At 38.8% G+C, this 26,948-nt stretch overlaps 2 protein-coding genes and 1 pseudogene across 2 annotated transcripts; 1 reads left to right on the top strand and 2 right to left on the bottom strand.

Moving 5' to 3' along the window:
• The window catches only part of LOC148296742 (pyruvate dehydrogenase E1 component subunit alpha-3, chloroplastic-like), a 33,859-nt pseudogene extending 11,502 nt beyond the window's left edge, over positions 1-22,357 (top strand).
• On the bottom strand, positions 1,011-9,171 carry LOC148296743 (uncharacterized). The gene is made up of 3 exons (XM_088248050.1): positions 8,711-9,171; positions 1,834-2,919; positions 1,011-1,739 (listed from the first exon to the last, which is right to left on the bottom strand). The coding sequence occupies exons 1-3, from the start codon at positions 9,169-9,171 to the stop codon at positions 1,139-1,141; spliced, it is 2,148 nt and encodes a 715-aa protein (XP_088104176.1). The 3' UTR covers positions 1,011-1,138.
• A 348-nt stretch (positions 22,358-22,705) lies between the features above and the next one.
• LOC110760815 (conserved oligomeric Golgi complex subunit 4) lies at positions 22,706-26,302 on the bottom strand. Its single transcript, XM_021963144.2, has 2 exons — positions 24,644-26,302; positions 22,706-23,522 (listed from the first exon to the last, which is right to left on the bottom strand). Exons 1-2 carry the CDS (start codon positions 26,210-26,212, stop codon positions 22,893-22,895), a joined length of 2,199 nt encoding a protein of 732 aa, XP_021818836.1. The 5' UTR covers positions 26,213-26,302; the 3' UTR covers positions 22,706-22,892.
• Positions 26,303-26,948: the final 646 nt, after the last annotated feature.

The raw sequence follows: 26,948 nt of genomic DNA, 5'->3' as shown, positions 1-26,948 counted from the left end.
TATCATTTTCCCCTTGTTTAGTTTTGTCAAATTTTAAATAAATAAATAAATAATCTAAAATGGAAATCTATTTCATGATCTTAACTACATGGTCCTTTTGTTCTTTACAAATCAGAGTTTGTATTGTGTCTGTTTATTGTTTTCCTTAATTTAGAAATGTCAATTCATGAGAATGCTTTTTCTTGATTGCATACACTTATACCTTTCTTTTCCCTATGGAATTTCTTTATATTGGTGTGAATGCCCATTTAATCTTGTCAAACTTTAATTTGCTGAGTTTTCTATGATTACTTGTTTTGAAACCAACTTCAATTTATTGAGAATTAGAATTTTTACATTTATGGAGAAATTAATTTTGACTATTCTATTTTGTGCATATGTCCATATATAATATCTATTTTATTTATGTATTTAGTGGTCTTACTACTATATTTACTATGATTATTGAGATGACATTGAATTGGCATTTGAGTACCAAATTTGAAATTGTAAACATGCAGCTATTATTTTATTTTGCTTGATTCGTTTTGTTTGTAATGGAAAATATAATTTGAATTTAGTGGACGTTAGCTCCTTTTGGTTCCAAAATTAGTTAATTGCTATTAACTTCTTTTGGAAGCTTTTGCATTGCACATTCAATTACAAGATAATTTTTATTTACGGCAGCTTTAATTTCCAGCTTTAATTTCAATGCTGCTATTGCATATTATCAATTTGATGACGTTTAGAGATTTATGTTTGGCAACAGTTGTTGATATTGTTGGGTGTTTATTGCATTTAACGTACTTATAAACATAACAATTATTACTAGGTAAGCAAAGTTTAAAAGTCCCTTCCGCTCTAGGTTAGGGTTTTGTGAAACAGATTAGGGTTTTGTGCGCCGCTCTTGCTTCCACATTACGGCTAAGAAGCACGGATACGGATACGGATACGGCGATACGATACGACACGATACGGGGATACGGCAAATCTCCAAAAAGTAGGATACGATACGTCATGGATACGGCAATTAAAAATTTATATTAAAATATAATAATAAAAATATATAAACTTTAAAACATATTTTAATTAACATAAAAATTCAAATTCATCAACCAAATTCAAATTTAAACTCTAGAAAAATAAAAAAACTGAACTCTCAATCAACTACAATATTTGTAATGTCTTCCCCAGTAAATAAAGCAACCTCCAATGATGGCTCATCAAGAGAAAGGTTAGCAATTTCAAGCATCCCAACACCCTCTTCACCCAAGTTATCAAATCCATCTCCTCCAATATCCCACATTTGAGTAACACCTTCTTTGTAGCTTGGGCTCTTCCTTGATAAAAGACGAAGATTATTATGCACAAATACCAAGTCTTCAGCTCTTTGGGGTGTTAACTTGTTTCTTCTTAAAGAGTGAATGAAACTATATGTACTCCAATTTCTTTCACAACACGAGGAGGAACAAGGTTGTCCAAGTAGCTTCAAAGCTATGGATTGGAGAGTTGGTGTTGAAGCTCCATGAACAATCCACCACACCATTGGTTCCATGTGAAACCTATCATTCATAGCATCAATAGCGCCAAAGTCATCTAAGCACATTGAAAAAGAGGCATACTCCACATTGATATCTCTTCTAGCTCGGTCATCTGAAAAGTATTTCTCAAGACACTTTTTTCTTTCCCTTGTAATCTCAACATCTTGGTGTGGAGCAACACGGCTAGGATCCTCTTGCAGCCATTCTGGACTATAAAACCTAAAAGTAAAGTGTAATATTATTTTATAAAATTATCACAATATGAAAAGTAAATTTAAAATCCTTTAAAAGGAAAAAAGCACATAATACTTACCTAGGATTTAAAGAATGTGCCAAACAATGGAGTGGTGTGCTACTCTTAGTCCATCGCTCCACTAAAATGTGATACACCACATCAAAAAAGTCGCTTTGTTCATGTAGTTGCTTGTGTTCTTTCCTATAGATAGCTGCCTTCACCTTCTCTATCATGGTATCCCACCACTCATAAACCAAGTGAAGAGAAGGTTTATCTGTGTCAGCCATTCTAATCATCTCATATATAGAAGCTGTAAAGGAAAGTATATAATCAATATTATCCCAAAAGTATTCATCCAAAATCTTTTCCTTCACTGCTCTTGCTTTGCCAACATCATCCTCTTTATATAAAGACCAGTTTGGACTAATCACCATTTGTTGTAGACCTTCCTTTACTTCCTTAAATCTTCTAATCATCACAAGTGTAGAGGCAAATCTTGTTTCAGCAATGGAGAGCATCTTCAATTTGCAGTGGTCCTTATACATAACCAATCTCATATTATGGTTCACAATAAAAAATTTTATGAACCCAACATCATCAGCAATGACCGAAATCCAACTACATTGATCATAGCAATCATCATTTAGTTTTGGTGAACATATGCTCTTCAAAGCAAGATTAAGTGTGTGAACCACACATGGTGTCCAAAAGATATTGGGATATCTAGCCTCAACAAGTAATCCAGCAGCTCTACAAACTGGCGCATTGTCAGTGATTACTTGAACCACATTTTGATAACCAATTTCCTTAATGGAGTCGATAAGAAAGTTGGCAATACAATGTTTGTCCTTGTACTCTCCCTCACAATTAATTCCCTTCAAGAACATAGGCCCGCTCTCACAAGTTGCCATAATGTTAATAAGTGGTCTTCTTTGCGAATCTGTCCACCCATCACTACACACACTTACACCTTTAGTGCTCCATGTACCCTTAATTGGTTGTAAACACCGCTCAATGTGGCTCTTCTCTTGTTGCAAAAGAGTAGTTCTTAGTGCATTGTAACCTGGTGGAACATATCCTGGAAGTGTAGAAGCACGAATATAGGAGTTTCGATAATGTGGATTCCTTGCGTGGTGGAAGGACAATCCACCTGTATAAAACATCTGATCGGTTCATAATTGTATATCATTTTGTACCCTTCTAGCTTATGATTTGGTTATGTTTTTGAGTTAAACTTGTGCTTTTAATCCTTTTTGTGTTTATCTTTCAGTTCATTGAGCTTTAGGTAATAATGATGGCTTTAGAGAGCATAATTCATGCAATTCAAGCATGTTAAGGCCTAATTTGGATGAATGGATGAAGAGCTCAAAGACAAACTCATTTTGGCTACAGCCCCCTGCCAGTCCAGTTCCGTAGGTCATATTGCAAGCTTTGTTTCAACAACCTACATAGCTCGAATGAGGCCACATTCTTCATGAAAGTTGTTCCAATTGGTGTGTACTATAACATATCCAAACTTCAGCCCCATTGGATAAATCTGGAGTCCGTTACCTAGCAAACACAGAACCATGATCAGGATGGATCTTATCAGCGCGGAAAATGAGTTAGCAATTTGTTTTGGCCTTAACTTCCTCCTCCGACCTTGGATTGGCCCAAATAACATATGGCTGGAAAGAAGACATTCTGAACTTCAATTTCGAGTGCTTAAAGTCCTAATTTGATTAAGAGAAGCCCAAGTTGTAAGCCCTTGAAGTTGCTGGTCATGCTGACCTCAGCATGTGCTGGTTGGATGCTTGGTCATGGTGAGCTAGGTATGAGCTATCATTTCTGGTTGGAAGCTTGGTCATGGTGACATGAAGATGAGCTAGGGCTGCTGGTGGGATCTATTGGTGAAGTGCATCAACCAATTCAAGATTTTCTAATACAAGTGCATCACCCAATTTAGATTTTCTAATACAAGTGCATCAACCATTTCAGATTTTATAAAACAAGTGTTGTATGCATTAGCCATATTGAATTCAGATTTTCACTTCCCCTAGGCCTATAAATAGAGAAGTTCTCTAAGCTTGTAAACACACCCCAAGGGGGGAGCTCTCAAACACTTCTCTAGAGCTCCCTTCCCTTCTCTCCCTCAAATTCTCTTAGTTTCTCTTTCTAGTTTTCAATTGTTATAATGAGATCTTTGTGCTGAAATTCTCCTTAAGTTTTTCCAAGTTCTACTTAATTTTCATTGTTATGTAAATTCTTTTCTTTAGTTTCAAGTTTGATTAGTTTCCAAGTTTCAATTATGGTTTTTGTTCTTATTCATTATGCTTATAAGTTAATATGCTAGTTTGAATGATTGATCACCATTTAGGCTTGCATGTTAGCTATCTTGGTTTGAATTAAGAGTAGACACCATGCTTTAATTCGAATTGAACTATGAATAGGAAGAGTATGTATGGACATTCGACAACAGGGATTAGATACATACTTGGTTGTTTAAAATGTTCTTCTATGCTTAATGGGTTCCTAATGCTTAATTTTAGGTTAGACAACAAATGATCAAATTAGGGAATTAGGAACACAAGGTTATGACCACACACCATGGCTTAATCATACTTTAGCTAGAATCAATCCATTAATCTAATTGAACTTGGGAACTTATCTGCTTGAGTTAGTTATTTCTTTCTTCCTTGTTTTATTTATTTCCTTTCTTTTTCATTTCTGTTTTGTGTAGGAAAAATGAATTGGATCATTCAATCACCAATCCTCGTGGGATCGACCTCGCACTTACATATGCTATACTACCAAACGGCTCGTGCACTTGCGAGTATCACAAGTTGAGGATGCAACTGAATCCATTTTGGTGCAGCTGTATCTACGCAACAAGTTTTTGGCGCCGTTGCCGGGGATTGGCAACATAGTTTGGTTCTATTTCTTTTCCCTACTTGTTTTATTTTTATTTTTCATTTTCATGTTTTTCTAGACAATTTCAAGTTTTAAAGTTAATGACGTTAATGGACAAGTTGTGTTTGTAGTCCAACAGAAAAGGACAATTGCCCAACAAGCAAGAGAACTGGGTTTAAGTCCCAGCTTACACAACCCATTGGCGCTTGTTGCTTTGAAGCATGGAATTGGATCAATTGATGACAGCTTAATAAAAATGGAGAGAGATGGCAACCTCAATCATAAGAATGGGAAGTGTGGAGCAATGGGAGAAGTCGCGACCTCCAAGTGCATCACACTCGACCTAATCGCTTCAAGAGGGAGCATTTCAATCCTTTCTCTTTACTTGTTATTATTTTAAATTTCTGTTTCTTTTTTTTTTATAAAAATTTAAAAAAAATAAAAAATTTAAAAATTTAAAAAGATTTTTCATATGAGCTGACTTATGGTAACTCCAGTGAGCACTTCCGTCAATACAGTGTCTAGGAGTTCTTTAGGCGACACCTTCGGTGTCTAAGAAGTTTGGGTTTTAAGCGGGACCATTGTGACCCCTCCAACCTTCCCGGATCCCCTGGCTGTGTTTTCTGAGGCCCTTAACTGGTCATCCGTGAGTTGCTTATATATTCATTTTTATTTTTTTTTTCTTTCTAAACCTTCTTCTTAACTTTTCCCCTTATCATTTACATGTTCTCAATCATCTTTACTTTGCTTTAACATTGAGGACAATGTTTCATTTAAGTTTAGGGGTGCTGGAAAGTTTTTAGCTTTTGTGTTTGTGTCTGAAAACGTAGGCTTCTTCATTGCTACAATTTTTTTTTTCTGCTACTGTTTTGAAAGTTTGGTCCACGTTGTGTTCTTCATTTTTTCATGCTGAATCCAACGACATAAAAAACGTTAAATTTGACCAAGTGGTTTGAAAGTTACATGTCAAAACAGATTATATGTTGAAATTGAGCAAAACAGCAATTTGAAACCTCACGTTTTTCTTTCTGTTTCTTTTCTTTGAGTCATTTTCAGTTTTCCTTCCCACACCAATGATAAATCATGAGTCTAACTTCTAATATGGCTCTTAGGAATTTGATAAGCATTGTGTTAGGTCTGAATCTTATTCTTTTGCTAGCTAAGTCTCACATAATTATGCTTGAGCTTTCTATGCACTTTAGCCATGATTATACAACTCTTGCATGTCTTACCCAATTGTATGCATTTTTGCTTGTGTGATTCACTGGAATGTTAAGTTATAACTAAGATATGATTTAGGCCATCTTTGTTAAGCCTATTTCTTTTTCCTCCATCAACCCATACAATACATATTCCATTGTAAACCCTTTTGTGCCCAAACACTTAGCCATTTCTCTCTATCACCTTATCATCCATTAAACATCCTACCATCTAGGGGACATGTAGAGTATGATTGTATTTCAGATTGTAATGTATTCAAGGCAATAAATGAGCTATTAAAAAAAAATTCAAAGAAAAAGAGAAAAGAAGTGTGGCCAATGTAGTCACGACCCTAGGGTGATATAAGGAGAAATCAAGGTGATCTAGGGTAAAGAGCCGCAAAATTGGGCCAAATATTATACAAAGTATGTAAATGTCAAAATCAAATTGTGAAGTGATTCAATTGCAAAATCTGGTGTTGTGAGCTTTTCAATTTATGTGCCTTACATTTCAAATGTCCATGATCTTGTTTATATGACATGCTCTACTTTGTTCCTTAGACTTTGTGCTTCATTATCCATTACTTTTCTAACCATTACATTACATCCATGAGTAAAGTCCTATTGATTTTGGTTTAGCTTGGCAAACTTGTGTTCATTCTTGCAGGAATTCATATTGTTGTTTGAGAAGCATGAGTTGTATCTTCATGGCTACTTCACACACACACCTTGAGCATGATTTTTGTGAGATTGTGGTAGCACTTGAATAATGTTTAGAACTTCCTTAGTGCTTGTTTTGTTCCTTGTTGAGCCATGTCTATGAAGTTTAACATTTTTGTCCGGTTGGAAGGTTAACGTTTTTGTTTTTTTTTGTTTTTTTTTTGTTTTTCTTAAGAACTAACAAATCTTTTAAGTTTTCTAATTACTTTGTTTTACAGAGTCAGTAAAACGTTTGTGGGTATCGTATCTGTTAAACCCTCAGGAGACACAACTCCTCCTACTAGGGATGCCTAGAGGTTTAAAGGCTTGTTGCATACGCTCAATGCAATCGAGTTACCTACGAAAGTGGTCTAGTTAACTTCTTATTTTGTTTTATTTTTCTTCGTTTTCCTTTTGTTTTGCTTGAGGACTAGCAAAATCTAGGTTTGGGGGTATTTGATCGGTTCATAATTGTATATCATTTTGTACCCTTCTAGCTTATGATTTGGTTATGTTTTTGAGTTAAACTTGTGCTTTTAATCCTTTTTGTGTTTATCTTTCAGTTCATTGAGCTTTAGGTAATAATGATGGCTTTAGAGAGCATAATTCATGCAATTCAAGCATGTTAAGGCCTAATTTGGATGAATGGATGAAGAGCTTAAAGACAAACTCATTTTGGCTACAGCCCCCTGCCAGTCCAGTTCCGTAGGTCATATTGCAAGCTTTGTTTCAACAACCTACATAGCTCGAATGAGGCCACATTCTTCATGAAAGTTGTTCCAATTGGTGTGTACTATAACATATCCAAAATTCAGCCCCATTGGATAAATCTGGAGTCCGTTACCTAGCAAACACAGAACCATGATCAGGATGGATCTTATCAGCGCGGAAAATGAGTTAGCAATTTGTTTTGGCCTTAACTTCCTCCTCCGACCTTGGATTGGCCCAAATAACATATGGCTGGAAAGAAGACATTCTGAACTTCAATTTCGAGTGCTTAAAGTCCTAATTTGATTAAGAGAAGCCCAAGTTGTAAGCCCTTGAAGTTGCTGGTCATGCTGACCTCAGCATGTGCTGGTTGGATGCTTGGTCATGGTGAGCTAGGTATGAGCTATCATTTCTGGTTGGAAGCTTGGTCATGGTGACATGAAGATGAGCTAGGGCTGCTGGTGGGATCTATTGGTGAAGTGCATCAACCAATTCAAGATTTTCTAATACAAGTGCATCACCCAATTTAGATTTTCTAATACAAGTGCATCAACCATTTCAGATTTTATAAAACAAGTGTTGTATGCATTAGCCATATTGAATTCAGATTTTCACTTCCCCTAGGCCTATAAATAGAGAAGTTCTCTAAGCTTGTAAACACACCCCAAGGGGGGAGCTCTCAAACACTTCTCTAGAGCTCCCTTCCCTTCTCTCCCTCAAATTCTCTTAGTTTCTCTTTCTAGTTTTCAATTGTTATAATGAGATCTTTGTGCTGAAATTCTCCTTAAGTTTTTCCAAGTTCTACTTAATTTTCATTGTTATGTAAATTCTTTTCTTTAGTTTCAAGTTTGATTAGTTTCCAAGTTTCAATTATGGTTTTTGTTCTTATTCATTATGCTTATAAGTTAATATGCTAGTTTGAATGATTGATCACCATTTAGGCTTGCATGTTAGCTATCTTGGTTTGAATTAAGAGTAGACACCATGCTTTAATTCGAATTGAACTATGAATAGGAAGAGTATGTATGGACATTCGACAACAGGGATTAGATACATACTTGGTTGTTTAAAATGTTCTTCTATGCTTAATGGGTTCCTAATGCTTAATTTTAGGTTAGACAACAAATGATCAAATTAGGGAATTAGGAACACAAGGTTATGACCACACACCATGGCTTAATCATACTTTAGCTAGAATCAATCCATTAATCTAATTGAACTTGGGAACTTATCTGCTTGAGTTAGTTATTTCTTTCTTCCTTGTTTTATTTATTTCCTTTCTTTTTCATTTCTGTTTTGTGTAGGAAAAATGAATTGGATCATTCAATCACCAATCCTCGTGGGATCGACCTCGCACTTACATATGCTATACTACCAAACGGCTCGTGCACTTGCGAGTATCACAAGTTGAGGATGCAACTGAATCCATTTTGGTGCAGCTGTATCTACGCAACAACATCCTTGCAACTTCAGCATCACATTGATCTCTAGCCTCTTTTTGAAAAGCTATATCAAGGGGCCCATTCATTCCTTTTCTCTTTTTTTGCTCAACATTGGACATAGAAGAATAAAGTAAAGAGCCAGTATTAGGCAAAGACACTTGTCTTGGAGCTGTACTTTTCAAACGGTATTCACATTCTCTCACAAGTTTTTTCATTTCTGCAAAAACTTCATCAGTAACCTTATTACAAGGTGCAATCCCGTTTCCCGACATTTTCAACAAATGAAACTTGACTCTAGAGTAGGAGCCTTTGTAAGATTTATGACAATAATTGCATTCAAACATAGTATTTCCTCCTCCTTTTCCTAACTTGTCAAGCCTTTTAACATACTTCCACAATGGAGCATGATCATCTACCTCGATTTCATTATTCTCAGTAGGATTAACATTAGCACTTGCATTATTATCCGGATGACTCATGTTCCTGAATATAAAATATAATATTATTAAATTACATAACCATAAACTTTTTAAAACAATCAAATTGTCACGTGGAAGGGAAGGGGGTTTGTTTGATTATCTAATAGATTATAGATGACATACATCATATATGTGATACCTGCAGTTTGCATGTGATAGCTACAGACATGAAATATAATAGTAATAATATAATATATAATAATGTATGTGTAAAAGTGGTGGTAACATAAGGACAAAAAAAAAGTATCAGAGAGAGGTGAACATACCACCACGTCAGAGAGAGAAGCGTGAGAAACTGAGAGGGAAGCGTGAGAGACAGAGAGAGAAGCGTGAGAAACTGACAGAATAGAACCAAAATTCGTGAAATAATCTAACCACCACGCCAGACGAATTCAAGAACCAGGCTTCTTTTATATGGGTGAGTGAAGAAGATGAAGAAAAATTGCTGAAGAAGAAGAAGAAGAAGAAGAAGAAGAAGAAGAATTGATGGGTGGTGGTGTGGCGGTCGGCTTTGTGTTGTGTAGATACAACTGCACCAAAATGGATTCAGCTGCATCCTCAACTTGTGATACTCGCAAGTGCACGAGCCGTTCGGTAGTATAGCGTATGTAAGTGCGAGGTCGATCCCATGAGGATTGGTGATTGAATGATTCAATTCATTTTCCCTACACAAAACAGAAATGAAAAAGAAGGGAAATAAATAAAACAAGGAAGAAAGAAAATAACTAACTCAAGCAGATAAGTTCCCAAGTTCAATTAGATTAACGGATTGATTCTAGCTAATGTATGATTAAGCCATGGTGTGTGGTCATAACCTTGTGTTCCTAATTCCCTAATTTGATCATTTGTTGTCTAACCTAAAATTAAGCATTAGGAACCCATTAAGCATAGAAGAACAATTGAAACAACCAAGCATGTATCTAATCCCTGTTGTCGAATGTCCATACATACTCTTCCTATTCATAGTTCAATTCGAATTAAAGCATGGTGTCTACTCTTAATTCAAACCAAGATAGCTAACATGCAAGCCTAAATGGTGATCAATCATTCAAACTAGCATATTAACTTATAAGCATAATGAATAAGAACAAAAATCATAATTGAAACTTGGAAACTAATCAAACTTGAAACTAAAGAAAAGAATTTACATAACAAAGAAAAATAAATTACAACTAAGAAGCAAAAGGAAAGCTAGAATTGAGAACTAGAAAGCAAAATTAAGAGAATTTGAGGGAGAGAAGGGAAGGGAGCTCTAGAGAAGTGTTTGAGAGCTCCCCCCCTTGGGGTGTTTTTACAAGCTTGGGAAACCTCACTATATATAGGCCTAAGGAAGCTGAAAATCTGAATTAAGTATGGCTAATGCATACAACACTTGTTTTATAAAATCTGAAATGGTTGATGCACTTCACTAATGCATACAACACTTGCATTATAAAATCTGAAATGGTTGATGCACTTCACTAATAAATCCCACCAGCAGCCCTAGCTCATCTTCATGTCACCATGACCAAGCTTCCAACCAGAAATAATAGCTCATCCTGAGGTCAGCATGACCAGCAACTTCAAGGGCTTACGAATTGGGCTTCCCTTAAGCAACTTAAGACTTTAAGCACTCAAACTTGAAGTTCAGAATGTCTTCTTTCCAGCCATATGTTATTTGGGCCAATACAAGGTCGGAGGAAGAAGTTAAGGCCGAAACAAATTGCTAACTCATTTTCCGCGCTGATAAGATCCATCCTGAGCATGGTTCTGTGTTTGCTAGGTAACGGACTCCAGATTTATCCAATGGGGCTGAATTTTGGATATGTTATAGTACACACCAATTGGAGCAACTTTCATGAAGAATGTGCCCTCATCCGAGCTATGTAGGTTGCTGAAACAAAGCTTGCAATATGACCTACGGAACTGGACTGGCAGGGGGCTGTAGCCATAATGAATTTGTCTTTAAGCTCTTCATCAATTCATCCAAATTAGGCCTTAACATGCTTGAATTGCATGAATTATGTTCTCCAAAGCCATCATTGTTACCTAAAGCTCAATTAACTGAAAGATAAACACAAAAAGGATTAAAAGCACAAGTTTAACTCAAAAACATAACCAAATCATAAGCTAGAAGGGTAAGAAATAATATACAATTATGAACCGATCACTTTGCGTTCTTTATATAATGAAGACGAAGATTTGCAGGAAAGATCTTCAACATTTCAATTCAAAACAGGTAAGGCAAACATCCGTGTTGTTCACGACTTCGAATTTCTGTCGAATTCCAATTCTTCCCGAAATTGTTTCCTAAAACGTATCCTAAATTTGGGATACCCGTATCTATCTGGTCAGATACGCGTGTCCTTTTCTGATTGACCGTATCCGTTGACTCGGATACGTATCCCGTGCGTATCTTTGCGTATCCCAGCGTATCGGATACGAGATACGTTGGTCGAGCTGCGTATCCGTGCTTCTTAGCATTACGGCAAGGCTATTTTCTGCTCTTCTAGTCTAGGTGGGACTGGTTCAACCGTCTGCAAGTACTTGGGGAAGGGGGGTATCAATTCTCTGCGGTGTGTGAGAGTTTCTTAATAGCAGTTTTAGGGAGAGATGGATTCTGTAGATGAGATTGCGCAAGGCATCTCGAGTGCTTTGGCAATTTCAGAAGAGGAGGCCGTTGAGATTGTGAGTTTGGAAGAGCTGGACAGTTTGCGAGCCGTGCGGTTCTTGCTAGTGGGTCGTTTGCTCACGCCAAAGGTCTTTCATCTGGATTCCTTGATTGGGACCATGAAGTCGATTTGGCATACACGTGAAGGGTTTACAGTTGTGCCTCTTGATGACCCTCAGTGTATGCTCTTCTCTTTCCAGAATGATTTCGATCGACGCAAAGTAATGAGGGGTGCTCCATGGACTTTTGACCGATCCCTTTTGGTTTTGGCATTCACTGATGGCAGCGTGGATCCTATGACAGTCCCGCTAGAGATACAACACTTCTGGGTTAGAGTCAGGCGTATCCCACCGATTTTCTTAACTCCGGCTTTGGGTGAAAAGATTGGTAATCATCTTGGCACGTTCGTGGCGGTTGATAAAGGGATGAATGGGGACTGTTTAGGGAGTTTTTTGCGCGTTCGAGTTGGGTTAAAGATCACTGATCCATTAAAGCGTTGGATCACACTACGGCTTAATCCAGATGAACCGGCAAAGCAATATGACATCGAATATGAACGCTTACCCTTTTTCTGTTTGTTTTGTGGCCGACTTGATCATTTGGGGTCGGGTTGTGCTTTGAAAATGTCTGGTGATGTTGTTACAGAACAATATGGACGATGGAAAACACAGATAAAGGATGTGTTTAGTATCAGGGTGGTTAGTGGCTCTAAAGGTCAAGCGGTTGGATTGGGACCCTGTAGTCGGTTACAAGCTCAAGCAAAACCACAACGGGCTCCTTTGTTTGGTGTGGTTCCATTGTCTGGTGTGGTTTCGTTGTCTGGTGTGGTTCGTCCTTTTGAGGAAGCCTTCGATACCTCTAACGGTGGGGTGACACTAATGGAGGGGGAGCAGGAGACAATGGTTTTGTTGGCGGCTGGGGTTTCGAAGAAACGCAGAATTATGGGGACAGAAGTTGATGAGCAGAATTTAACGAAATCTAAGCCCACTGTAGAACAATAGTTTTGTGAAGTTCCGGTAACGACTTGCTTTGATTTTGGTGGCTCTAGCCTTAAAGGGTTGCAGTTTGGAGGGAATGTTCCATCGGATCTCATAAAGAATGAGGGGGTTGGTCCTAAATCATCTATGGTGTCTAGCTCTGACAGGCAGGTTGCTGTGGGAAAGAGAAAGAGTGTCAAGGTTGGGGGTCAACGTGCTTGGGGCAGACTTCTAAAAGCTAGTGTAGTGGAAAGTGTGGGGGATTCGAGTTTGCGAAATACTGCTGGTTCTACTGGCAAATCCGTGATGGGCTCCGGTGAATGGGCCCATCACGAGAAATGACAATATTATGCTGGAATGTTCGTGGTCTGGGTAATCCATGAACATTCCGTGCTCTGAGGTACCTACTCAGAGACAAAAATCCCAATGTCATCTTCTTATCAGAAACCAAGAAGATGATACAACAAATGGCAGGGGTAAGTGCACAGCTAGGCGCAATTGGGCATTTTAGTGTGAGCCGAAATGGCCGAGCTGGTGGTCTGGCTTTATTGTGGCGGCACGGGGTGAAGGTTTCTATTAGATCTTTTTCTTCAGGGCATATTGATGCCATGATTGAGGGTGTGACACAAAATTGTTTTCGTTTTACGGGTTTTTATGGTAACCCGGACCTTGCATCGCGGAAACACTCTTGGGAATTGTTACGTAGTTTGGCGGATGGGTATTCGGGTCCTTGGGTAGTGGGAGGTGATTTTAATGAAGTTTTGGAGCTTAATGAGTATTTGGGCAGACGATATAGACCGGCGTCGCAAATGCGGGATTTTGGTATGGCTCTTGAGGATTGTGGTTTGACATCGATGAAGTATAAAGGTTACAAATATACTTGGACGAACAATCGGTCTGGGGACGACAGAGTCCAACTTCGACTGGATAGAGGAGTGGCAAATACTGCGTTTTTTCTTGCTTTTCCGGGGGCGATAGTTCATCATGTGAACTCTTTGGTTTCTGACCATCTTCCTGTTTTTATACATTTTGGGGGCTCAGAGTCGGTGCGTTAGGCTCGAAGATTTATGTTTGAAGAAATGTGGACTGAAATTGATGGGTTTACGGAGACAGTTGCTCAAGCTTGGGGAGAGGAACAAGGTGATGTGGTTACTAAGATAAAAGCTTGTCAACAGTCCTTACTGGGTTGGAATAAATCCAAGGTGGGCCATATTCCCATGCAGATACGTCAGATTCAAGGGCAACTTGATGGATTAAAAAATAAGCCGCAAACAGATGATGTGGTGCGATGTCAGCGTAGACTGGCTGGTGAGTTGGATATATTACTCGCGAGAGAGGAGATGCTCTGGCAACAAAGGTCTCGAGTTTCTTGGCTTAAATATGGGGATCGAAACACAAAATTCTTTCATGCACAAGCTAAACAAAGGGGACGAAGAAATTTCATGCAAGGTATTTTTGATGATCATAATGTGTGGAATACTTCTAACGAAGCCGTTGGTTCTGTTTTTTGTGAGTATTTCAAGAAGCTATTTACCACTAGTGGTGAGACTGATTTTAGTACGGTACTGGCAGCAGTGCAACCTAAAGTGACTCGGGAACATAATGAAAGACTGAGCCAGCCTTTTACTAGAACTGAATTGGAAGGTGTGCTCACACAAATGTTTCCCACTAAATCTCCTGGTATTGATGGGATGCTAGTTCTGTTTTATCAGCGGTACTGGCATGTGGTTGGAAATGATGTAGTCAGTTTTTGCCTAAATGTACTAAATGGCGGGGCGAGTGTGCGAGAGATCAACCATACTCTCATTACCCTTATCCCAAAGGTGGACAATCCAATACGAGTTACTGAGTACCGGCCAATAAGTCTATGCTTGGTTCTTTATAAATCGATATCGAAAACAATGGTGAACAGAATGAAGGGTATTATGCAGGATGTCATCTCGGAGTACCAAAGTGCCTTTGTTCCTTCTCGGTTGATTACTGACAATATTATTGCTGCTTTTGAAAGCATTCACGCCATTCAGAGAAGGGGGGGAAGTGCTCTAAAAAAGATGATATTGAAGCTTGATATGTCAAAAGCCTACGATAGATGTTCGGTTCATTTTTACACATGATTTTTCATGTTATTCACCTATTATTTTGAGTTAGTTCTTGACTTTTTATAGTTTTTTACTTCCTTTTTGTGTTTTCTTAGATTTTACCTTGGTTAGAATGAAAATGAGCTAAAAGTGCATTATTGGTTATAAATTCTGTTTTTGTTCATTTTCGTAGGTCAACTTCTTGGCCCGGGATCAACATGCTCTGGTACTCGGATGAGGTGAAGATCTTCATGAAACTTGTTCCAATGGATGTTAACTACAACATATCCAAATTTGAGCTTCATTGGACAAGTATTGCCTATCCAACCAATCCAGCATGTTACCACAGCTCTGGAAATCCGAAGTGCTCCAGCTTTTACCTCCATATTGTTATCTTGATTCTTCTTGTTACCATAACACTTGGTAACAAGAAATTACCTTGGTTAAGAGATATTTTCAGAGGCAAAGAGCATATTTTCAATGACAAAGCTTCATCATGGCAAGGGGACAAAGTTTGAAGCTTTAACAAAAGGTGGAGTTTTATATATTAAAAGTGAGCTGGAAATCATGGGCTAAAGGAAGAAGAATGTGCAATCTGCAAAGCTGATGACAATTCCTTCATTCTACAATTTAGAACGTGGGGGATTTGATTCATTCTATCATTCCAAACTGAGAGCAGAAACTGAGAGCAGATTTTGAGAGCTAGAGAGCAAGAAGGAGGAGAGCAAGGAGCAACTAAGGGGAGGAAAGAATGGCATAACAATTAGAGAGAACCTTGGGGAGCCTTGAGGCAAGGATCCAAGGGGTTGAAGATGCATTCTCTTTCTCCTCTTTGTTCTTAGTTTCTTTCATTTTATTTGTTTCTTGTAATTTCTTAGTTTCAATGTAACTTCTTATTTAGCTAGGGCTTAGGTTGAAGCCCTAAACATGATTACCTTATTGTTTTGATACTTGAGTGTATGAATTTCTAGATATTGTTGATGAATTCCAATTCACCAAATTAATCTATCCTTGATGTATGTTCTTCTTTGATTGATCACCTTTGAAAGCATGCTTCTTGAGGTTGTTGGGATTATGTGTATCTTCATGTTATCCTAAGCAATAAATGGATGAAGTAAGAATCATCCATGTGAATTGGTTTCTTGAATACCTAATGTAAACACCATGCTATTAGGGTTCTTGTGGTGTTCATATTCTCTTTGAGCTTAATGGGTTTTTCTTGTAATTGAATCAAAGTACTAAGCACACCTAGATTCGGTTATAGGGAAGGCACAAGCATTGTAGCACTCGTACTGCACTTTACGTATATTAGAGAGAATCAATGCGTCTTGAGCCACTCGTACTGGTCTTGATTGCGAACATCTTCATCAACACGTTTAGAGTTCATCACTTGAGTATTCATGAACATAGGTAGAATTGTTTAGGGTGGATTCCGAAACCCTAGTGTTTGTTACATTTTAATTTCACATTGTGATAATTTATCTCTGCCATTCTCATTTAAATTCAAAGTCCATTTACTTTCATGCAATAGAAATAGGTCACTTGAACCAAACCAAACCCCCCCCCCCCCCCCCCCCAAATGTGTGTGTGAGTTGTGTGTTTGACACGTTATGTGTCTTTGTCACTGATTTTATTTGTTTCCATAATTGTTTTGGACTTTTGGTCCGCTTTGTGTTCTTTGTTTTTGTGTGCTGAATCCAACCGTATAAAGAACGGGAAATTTGGATAAACGGTTGGAAAGTTATAGGCAAAACACTGGACAGAGGTCGAAACTGGAAAAACAGATAAACGAATCTGCCCAAAAACGACCGGTCGTTACTGTTCAGGCAACCGGTCTCACATGAATCTGTCCAAAAACGACCGGTCATCACTGTTCACGACCGGTCGCACTGTTCATTTTCACTGTTCATTTCACTGTTCGTGGCACTGTTTACAGGTGATAAATAGGTGATAAAAGGGTGATAGAAAGTGCTGTTTCTGTTTTTCTTTGGTTTCTTGTGTTGTTTCATTTCTGTTACATTTCTTTACTCATTTTTAGTTTCCAATTTTCATTTGTGCATTTGTGGTGTGTTAAATTAGTGTTCTTTACGTACTCAAATTAGAACTTATAGGAAGCCGACAAGTTCTTCGTGGGATCGACCCCGTACTTACATAATCTATACCTCAATAGATTCGTGCACTTGCGGGTATTTTTAATTGGTTGTTTGCACATTAATTTGTGTCCTTTTAGGAATGCAACAATAGAGTGGAATGGAATTTTCTCGACTGTATGATGAGGAAACTGGGGTTCAACAACAGATGGGTGGATTTGATTATGGATTGTATTTCTACTGTATCCTTCTCGGTGAAAGTCCGGGGGTCGGCAATGGGTTTTATTACTCCTTCTAGGGGATTAAGACAAGGGGACCCTCTCTCGCCTTATCTTTTTCTCATTTGTGCAGAAGGTCTCTCGGCATTGTTGTCTCAGGCTCAAAGGAATAAGCAAATTCGCGGTGTTGCAGTGGCCCAAGGCGCTCCTATCCTTTCTCACTTATTTTTTGCAGATGATAGTTTATTATTCTGCAATGCCCATTTATCTGACTGTTATAATCTGATGCTTCTTCTCAGAATCTACGAGCGTGCGTCAAGCCAAAAAATAAATTTTGCGAAGTCTGCAGCGAGCTTTAGTCCTAAAACAGATCCAATCATGAAGTGCCTTATTTCTTCCATGCTGGGAGTACGTATTGTGGATTTCCATACACGTTATCTGGGGTTGCCCACTATTACTGGACGGAGTAAACACCGTTTGTTTAATTATATGAGGGACATGTTGTGGAATAAGCTTCATATGTGGAATGCTAAATTGTTGTCAACGGCAGGGAAAGAAGTTCTTATTAAGGCAGTGGCTCAGGCGCTCCCAACATACACAATGGGGGTGTTTCAACTGCCAAAAGGTTTATGTCAGGATTTATCTGCAATGGTGGCGAGATTTTGGTGGGGGAAGTCAGGAAAGCGGAGCATACATTGGAAGAGTTGGCAGAATCTGTGTCGGCCAAAATGCTTAGGAGGATTGGGGTTCAAAAATTTTGAGGCTTTCAACCAAGCTATGGTAGCCAAACAAGCATGGCGGCTGTTGGAGGACCCTTCCTCTTTGGTTGGTCGAATCCTTCGAGCTCGTTATTTTCCGAATGGTGATTTCCTTACAGCTGGGTATGGTCAGGTGCCTTCTTTAATCTGGCGCTCAATTCTATGGGGAAGACAAGTTATTGAACAGGGTCTTATTTGGCGCATTGGTGGTGGGACATCTGTGAGGATCTTTCATGATAAATGGATTCCAAAGCCTTATACCTTCTTGCCTCTATTAAATGGAGGTCTTTCTATGGAGGCCAGAGTTTCTGATTTAATTACGGCGTCGGGTGGGTGGAATAGGACTCTCCTGGATTCTTTTAGTGACGAGGACTGTTCGGCAATTTTGAGCATTCCATTGCCATCAGTTGAGCATCTTGAAGATAAGCGGTTTTGGTTTTTCTCAAAAAATGGTAAATATTCTGGGAAGACTGGATATCGTCTTGCATTAAGACTTTGTGATAGAGAGGTCAATGGGGAGATTGGAGGTTCCAACTCTGGAACTCAATGCACTTTTTGGAAAAAACTTTGGCATTTGGAGGTTCCAAATAAGGTTAAAATCCTACTTTGGAGGGCAAGTTTAAATATTTTGCCTACAGCACTAAACCTTGTTCATTGGAAGGTACTAGTCTCAGCTTATTGTTCTGGTTGTGGGACGACGACGGAGGATGTTATCCATGCTTTTTGGGGTTGTAAACGCAGCAGACGGTTTTGGGCGCTAACTTCCTTCAACATTGATTCGGTGGCTAGACAAGAATCTTTTGCTGATTTCTTGGAAGTTATGTTTCATACTCTGTCAGACTGTGAATAGGAACGTTTTGTGTGTTGTTGTTGGAGAGTTTGGAAGCTCCGTAATGAGGTCCTCTACAGAAAGATCGTTGATGGGCTCTCTGAGATTGTTGAGGGGACCATGGAGTTTTTGGAGTAGTTTAAAATTCATAATGCTCCCACCAAGCCACCAAGGGTGCCACGTTTTATTAGGTGGATTAAACCTCCCACTTCTTCGTTGTTATTGAATTGCGATGGGGCGATTGGACAAGCTGGTTGTAATAGAGGGGTGGGTGGTGTCTTAAGAGACTCTGCAGGTAACTTCATTTGGGGGTATGCGGATCAAGGTCCAGCAGGTTTGGATGTTGTGGCTACTGAATGTGCTGCTATACAAATGGGATTACTGAAGGCTGCTGAGCTGGGAATCTCTGATTTTTTGGTAGCATCAGACTCGCAAGAAGTTGTGGCTTTACTGAAGGGAGGTGGGGAGCTATGGAGTAATCTGGGTAACATTGTGGATGACATTAGAAGGTTGCTAGTACATTTGTGTGTTGGTGATGTTTTTTTTTCAGCCACGTCTGGGTAATCGAGTTGCTCACTCTTTGGCGCAGTTTGGGCTACGAGAACAGCATCATTCTTTTTGGGTTGGTCTTGCTCCTGACTGGCTTGTATCACTGTTAGTAACAGACTTGGAGGGTGGATAGTTGTTTTTAGTTATCGGTTTTGGATGCTGTGGTACTCTTTTTCCTTGACCGGATTTCCTCCATTGGGGGTTTTTATGGCAAGGTTTTAATGAGGCCACCTCTTGTTGCATCCATGTTTTGATTGCAATTTGTACGGTTGATGGTTGGAATGAAAGTTTATTATTCTTTGATATATAAAAAACGTACTTACAAACATTTATGCAATTTAATCACATCTTTGTTTTAATATCTTAGACTCATTCTCTCAAGTAGCCAAATATTATATATCCCAATCGTGCAATCCTTCATATTAGTTACTTGAGTTAATCTTGATACAAATATATTGAGTAAACTAATGTTATTTTGAGTGTGAAGTCTTGACAGCTGCCACATTGAGTTAATTGCCAGGAAGTATACATTGTGAAACCTTCTGGAGAAAACTGAAATAAAATGACAAATTATATCACTGTAAGCGGCATTTAATTTTGAGTTTTGGTGTAAGGTTTTCAACCCGTAAATCCTCTAAGGTATTATGGCATATCTTATGAATTTAAAATTAAATAAGGATTTGGTACAATGTTCACATAGGTTGAAATTTTCCTTAACTTGTGGGGGTTGTTGTCTTGCAATCTTTTTGCTTTGTAATTTATTATTTTTATTTTTATTTTGTGGCCAAAGTTGGAAACATAGAAGGGATGGGTTCTACGTTAACATATTTTAAAATGTGGGGTTGCCTTAATTTCATAACCTTGATATTATCTTTAAGTAATTATAAAATGAGCATTTTTGGAGAACTTGGTGTGAGTGAAATTTTCTTATACTATGAAATTTTATTATGAGACTAATTTGTCTTAAATTTTGATATGAAAATGTGTGCAACTAATGATGGCCTTGGTACAAAATTTTGGTAGAGACTTCTTACTATCTTATAGGTTCCTATTGAGAATCAAGAAGATACAATGACAACTTGGATATGTGTTCATGATTCAGCCACTTGGAGTGCACAAAAGGGAGTAAGAGTATCCTGAAATACTCAGTGTTTATAGTTAAATTTATTTAAAGAATTAATTGTTATATTGTTGTTCATAAGTGGTAGCAGGTGTACTCAAAGTTTCATGGACTTGAGAGGTACTCTTGATCATAAGATTTAATGTATGATGTTTTCTGTTATACTTAAATGTATACCAATCCGTATCTAATTTCCAATTATACTGAGGTGAAATTCACTAATCGTTTGTGTGCAAGATTGTGTAGGAAATATTTCCAATAACATGCAGGTTTAGAGCGCGCTAAAACAGAGAACAAAGATATGACCTACATTATATATGCCTTGTGAAGGCTAGTCTTGATATGCATGCCTCGTGGAGGAGGCTATTAATGCAAAATGTCGAGGGGGATGTGCTTAAGCCCATAAGGGAGTCACCTAGGGAGGTAACCCAACTTCTGTGATTGGAGATCCCATGAAGGAAGTTCAATGTGGTAGAAACAATCCATATTGCGTGACTCATATAGCACTGATAAAACTATAGAGATATCCTTGAGATATTCTTCTGCTCATCCCTAAGGCAAAAGTGCTATTTTATGTGACGTCGGGAAGGGATTTATCCCTGAATGAGTTTCGAGGCGGGCAAACTCCCGCAGGGTGCAGGTCACATGTACTCTTGGAGAACTCACCTAAGTGAGAGACGTCGTGAGGCCGCGACTATGAGAATTGGGCTATTCTCTAGTAACTCTCATGAGAATCAAGATGAGCGCATGGCCATAAATAGCGCTACCCCGCATCCAAGTCTCAACTAATACTATGTGTGGGATATGTTGAAGTTTGGTCAAAGGTGCCGAGTTCAATACTGTGTACACTCAGGTTCCTCAAATGGAGACTATCATCACTAAGTGAAGGTTCAAGCCCGAAAGGCACCTACACCTATTACATAGTATTATATTGCCATATATATTATATATTTTTCATTGTTTTTTTTGTCACGGTAAAATTTTAAAAACTTTGTGGGGGATTGTTGGAATTTTAAAAGGTTTTAAAAATTTAACCGTTTTATTTATTTATTTATTTTGGCTATTTTATTTTATTTATTGTGGGGGTTATAAATATTTAATATTCAGGTTTTATTTCTGGTTGGTGAACTTTTATGGTTGGTGAAGGTTACATGTTTTTGGATGCCTTTAAAAGGTCACTCCTCCTTCACATTTGATACACACACAGTACAACATTAGAATCTCACATACCACAATCACCAACATAAACTAATTCTCTCCTTTTCTACTTCTATATATATTCTCTACTTTATATTATTATTTTGGCAATGGTTCTGTGACTTGGATACCCATATCCGTCTATGAACGTGCTCATAGCGGATCTTGAGTTTGTATACAAGGGGTCGTATCTTGGAGTCTTGTAGACCGTCAGTACCTGCACGTAGGGAGGCTACAAAGGCTTTAGGACAGCGTCTTTGACGTGCTTCACTGTACCAAACTCACCTTCTTACTTATTATTTATTTTCCTTTTACTCACCTATTATTTTGTTTTCTTCAATTTCATTATACCCTGAAAGCTTTCCTATTTATTTATATGTTATTTATAATATAATATGTTTTGTGTTTGGCTTTACGGAAAAGGAAAACTATATTTTTTATATTTTTTATAACACTATGCTGCCAGAGACCCCATCACAGCCTTAAAAAAAATACATACTTGAGAACAATTTGGCCATTGAACAAGAGTTGAAGGCCATACATAAGAAGATCGATGAGTTGGTTGAGGATGCCGTTGAGTTCGCAGATGAGAGGCCGCTTCCACCTCGCGGCCAGCTGCTCGAGAACGTGTTTGCTGATCCAAAAGGTTTTGGAATCAGGCCTGATGGCAGCTACAGATGTGCAGATCCTAAGTTCACTCAGGGCACTGCTCATGTCTAATATATGTTGGATCTCTAGCAATCAACGAGTGCTAGCTCTCTGTTCCTAGATATATGCATGGTGTTAAATTTTCAGTTACTGCTAGCATTTACTTTGTCACTTAACAAGATGATATCAGCCTGATCTACTGTAAGCAGGAACATGTTTGTTAATTGTTTCAGTTTTGGTCATTTTACCGCTCATTTTAAAAAATTTCCTTGTTTATGTCAAAAATTAAATATAAAAAGAGTTTGTGTCAAAATTAAACGTGATTAACAAAATTGACATTCGGCTTAATCTGGCGATATAGTCCTAAGTATGCGAGTAACTTCACAAATTTTGAACTTCGAAAATTAACGAGGCTGACAATGGAAGCATGAATAGTACTCTTCTACACAATTGAGTTCCAAAATTATGTACATGTTCAGGGTAAAATAGTACTGAAAAATCTGGTACAAAAATTGTAAGAAATGGTAAAAATAAGAATGAAGATATGATACTTAAGAAGAAGAAACAACAAAAGAAGGCGACAGGTAAGTGTCAATTCAGACGGGGATTACAACTTAAGAGCGGAAATTGCTTCAGGTTTAAAATCAACTCTCAGACCCAAAACTCGCCTGACCTCAGCTGGCGTCAGTCTCCAGGTCATAGGTCCTGAGTTCTCACCCCAGAAATCTAAAATCTCCGAGACCTTTTCTAAGTTGAGGATTGTTGCCATTTGAGTGAGACGAGCAAACTTGTCTCGAACAGTCCTTTGAGTCATACTAGAGAAGTGGCTTACCAATGCCCTAGCATCTCTGTCCAGCTGAAGGCCTCCAAGTTGACTGAATCTCTTCTGGATCATAGTTGCTTCAAGCCTCTTCACAATGAAGTCAATTACCAAATGTACAAATGAGTCATAATTGTTGGCAGTCATTAGTGGCTGGAGCCACACTACATTCGTCTCAACAGCATGAAGAAGCCTTTGGACCCATGGGTCATTAACCTCATTGTCGGCATATTGAGCCTCTGACAGCTCATAGCTGATGGTCCCCACATAATCTAGCACCGGACGGAGGCGGGGTGCCACTGTTGCCACAAGTTGTTCCAAGCCAGCATTCAAAGCTTGCTTGAATGTGTTGCTCATATCCCCTAATTCAGACAGACAGGACTTAACTTTTTCTCTATCAACTGGTGCAGGAAATACCTGATAAACATGATATCATTTTTGTTAATACCTGATATTGGAAACACTTTTTATAAAGAAGCAAATAATATGTAGGGAAAAAAACATTACAATCCAACAAAAAGGATGATCACATCAGATGATAACATCTAACATGAACCCAAGAGACCAAGATGGATATAAAGAAGCCGAAACATTAATAGCCAGCGCATTTGCTAGTGTATACAACATCATATTAAAGCAACTAACAAGGCAGATGTGACCTACCAAGATGGATAAACATTTGCTGGAGTTTACAGCCAAGAAGGTACCACAAGCATGATATATTGAAACTAAAACTTTTTAGTATGTAGTTGAAGCCATTTTATGAAACGTAGCTCTTAATGACTATTTCCATATATACTGAATTTAATAACCAATAGGCAACAAGTAACAAATGGGGCTTGATCTGCCTCACTGAGTTACAATGCTCTCTTGACTCTTCATTTCTGTGCACATGAATTTGGATAAAAAACAAGAAAAAAATGACAAAAAAAATTGAAAAATAACAAGGATTAAGAAAGTAAAGGCAACAGATCATGCACAATAAATAAAATACAACAGCAGCACCATCCATCAACCTAGTGGACAACAGATAAGAAACCTTAACTATAAAGTTTCACCCTATAAATAAGCTTGCGACGGCAGCAACCAAAATGAAATTTAGCAAAGCAATCGTTAAAAAAATATATTAGTTAGAGTACTAAGCAGCACTGTCAGGTGATCATCAATATACAAACCACACACTTTCTTTTCAAAATTATGTCTGCACCACATCAAGCTCCACATCCTATTAGTATTAGGGACTAATGTTCTGTTCTCACTGTAAAGTGTTAAAGTCAGTAGGTTCTAATTATGTTAGCAAAGATTGACAAAGCCATTGGAAAACGAATCTCACACTATAGGAAATCCGATCACTATAGGGGGACAAACTCAAGTTAAATAGAGGATTGTGTTAAACTAATCAAGACGGCTTTGGGGCTTCGACCTAATACAAAGCAAGTTAAAATGTAAGCCAAAGACTTGCCTAAACAGTGTAGCTGTTATTCATGTCACAAATCTTGAAAAGTAAAGCACAGAGTAAAGTAAAGCATTTCAATTACCTCTAAGCATTGGTCCTCAATCTCGTGCTTCAATTTGAGGACATACTCACTACTGACATCCATATTATTCAGAACAGTGGCAATCTCCGTCCCAGTCTTTAGCACACCAACACCACCCAAAAACAGCTTTGCACCAAGATTGGGCTCTCTCATCTTCTGTTGCAAAGCCTCGTGGTACTCATTGCTCAACAAGCTACTTGCGACACTCAACACAGCAATTACAGAGCTGATATTCAAAGTGGATATCGCCCTTCTTAAGCAACTCTGCAAGACATAGAAAACATCGTCGACCATCGAAGTCGTGAGACTGTCAGGCACATGCTCATCAATTCTTATAGCCTTCCTCACATTCTCCACCATAAAGAAACCCTCTAATATGACATAAAACCCAGTAATTTCCTGAACCACCTTGCTAAAACTTCCACTCCTAAAAGCCTTAGTGGCTCTTGGTCCTAAATCCGGGTCAACATTCGTCAATCCCTTGATCTTAGACACCATGAACTCAGTATAATCCTCACCCAATTGCATCAAAGACAGTATCTCTTCCAAGAAGAGCTCAACCTCTCTAGGATCAGGCCCCTCAGACCCAACACCACCAACATCAAGCAAATTCTTGTTCTGGGTATTAATCTCCGAGCTCAACTTGGGCAATCTCCTATACTCCATGTACTTCTTCAAAATCAAACTACCCCTCGTATCACACTCCTCCTGAAGCTCACAAATGGCGTAAACAACCCCATCTTCCCCACAAAGGCCTCTCAGAATCTCATCGTTTTCTTCAACAGCCAAAACAATGTCCTTGAACAAATTGGTCAAACACCCAACAAAATTGAGCGCCTGCGAAGGATTGTTCTGCTCCATAAGCTCCACCAAGTGCTCGAACTCAAGCCTGGATCTCATCCCAATTACCTTCCTCAAATAACCCACGTAAACCTGCAAGCCCTCCGTCTCCAAACCCAGCGGAGTGTAAAGCCTGATAAATCTCAACACGGTAGGATGCTCCCTCTGGTCCACGGCCTCAGAGAGCTTCCTCCTGACGATCGACTCGAGCTGCCGCTTCGACTCCATTAGCTGCTCTCGCTGCTCGGAGCCGCCCGAATCCTTGTACTCGGAGTCAATCTGAATGAAACGCTGCACGTACTTGGCGGCAGACTCGTAATCCTGGGCGTCGAGGGCTTGCTTGACTCCGTCGATGCAGTTGCCGCGCTCGACAATGGCGTCGAGGCGGAGGAGCGTGGACTTGACGCGCGACTGGGCGAGGTCGAGCTCGCGGACCTTGGCACTGACCTGGTCGGCGAGGTCGCACGTGGAGGTGACGTTGGCGAGCACGTGATCGGAGTCGGCCTTGACGATGTGGAGGACCTGCGAGGAGCTGTGGAGGCTGAGGAGCTGCTTGTCGAGGTCGGTGCGCTGGGAGAGGAGGCTGTCAAGGTCCAGATCTAGGGATCGCTGGTAGGCTATGCACTCGTGGAGGAGGCGCGTCATCGCTCCCACGTCCGTCAGGGCTCGCACGTGCGAGAGCGCCTCTTGGGTCCCGAATTTTATCGACGGTTGATCCGCCGGCTCCATTGCTTCTCTCTCTCTCTCTCTCTCTCAGATGGTTCAGTAGTTTCTTTGGGCTGTTGGAGATGGACAAGGAAAAAATTACTGAACGAAATAACTAAAATGCCGAATTATAAACAACGAGGGGACCCACAAACATAAAACCCACCTCACTGTGAGGAGAGAGAGGTACATTATACATACATAGGACCTGCTCCACGGAATAGCAGCTCCATCAGATGTAGTTTTTAACTTCTTAATTATAAGTAGTTTGTATGTAGATTTGCATTCATCCAGCAGCTATTTTTCTTAATTAATTATCTTGAATGTTTTAGTTTGTTATACCAGGTATTTTTCTTACTCTTAAATATTATTATGGTAATCTTTGACGTTATATTTCATTATTTGGTGATATTTGAATTGATTATACCACTATTTTCTAAAATTTTGTATCTTGATCTTCGACGGTACAATTTCGAATCATTTCAAGTTTCAGTTTTGAGACGACCAAACATGGTGACTGCTTCAAGTCCCTTTCTAGTTTTGGCAAAACTTGTGGTTTTTGAGTTTTTTTTGTTTCTTCTCCGCTACTCCTATATTGATGAGTTTGTAAGTTCAAATCTGATGAACGACAATTGTTGAATAAATAAATAAATAACAAATATGTGGTTTGAAAGTTGGAATCCTTATTTGCCACTACTCAAACATGACATGTATAAATGTTTATTACTAGAATGTTGCAAACTAAAATGACAAGAACAAT

This window comes from Prunus avium, chromosome 2 (genome assembly GCF_965620075.1).
Source record: "Prunus avium chromosome 2, drPruAviu1.hap1.1, whole genome shotgun sequence".
Classification (NCBI taxonomy): domain Eukaryota; kingdom Viridiplantae; phylum Streptophyta; class Magnoliopsida; order Rosales; family Rosaceae; genus Prunus; species Prunus avium.
The sequence above is the reverse complement of the archived record's forward strand: the minus strand, read 5'-3'. Positions and strand labels throughout refer to the sequence as shown.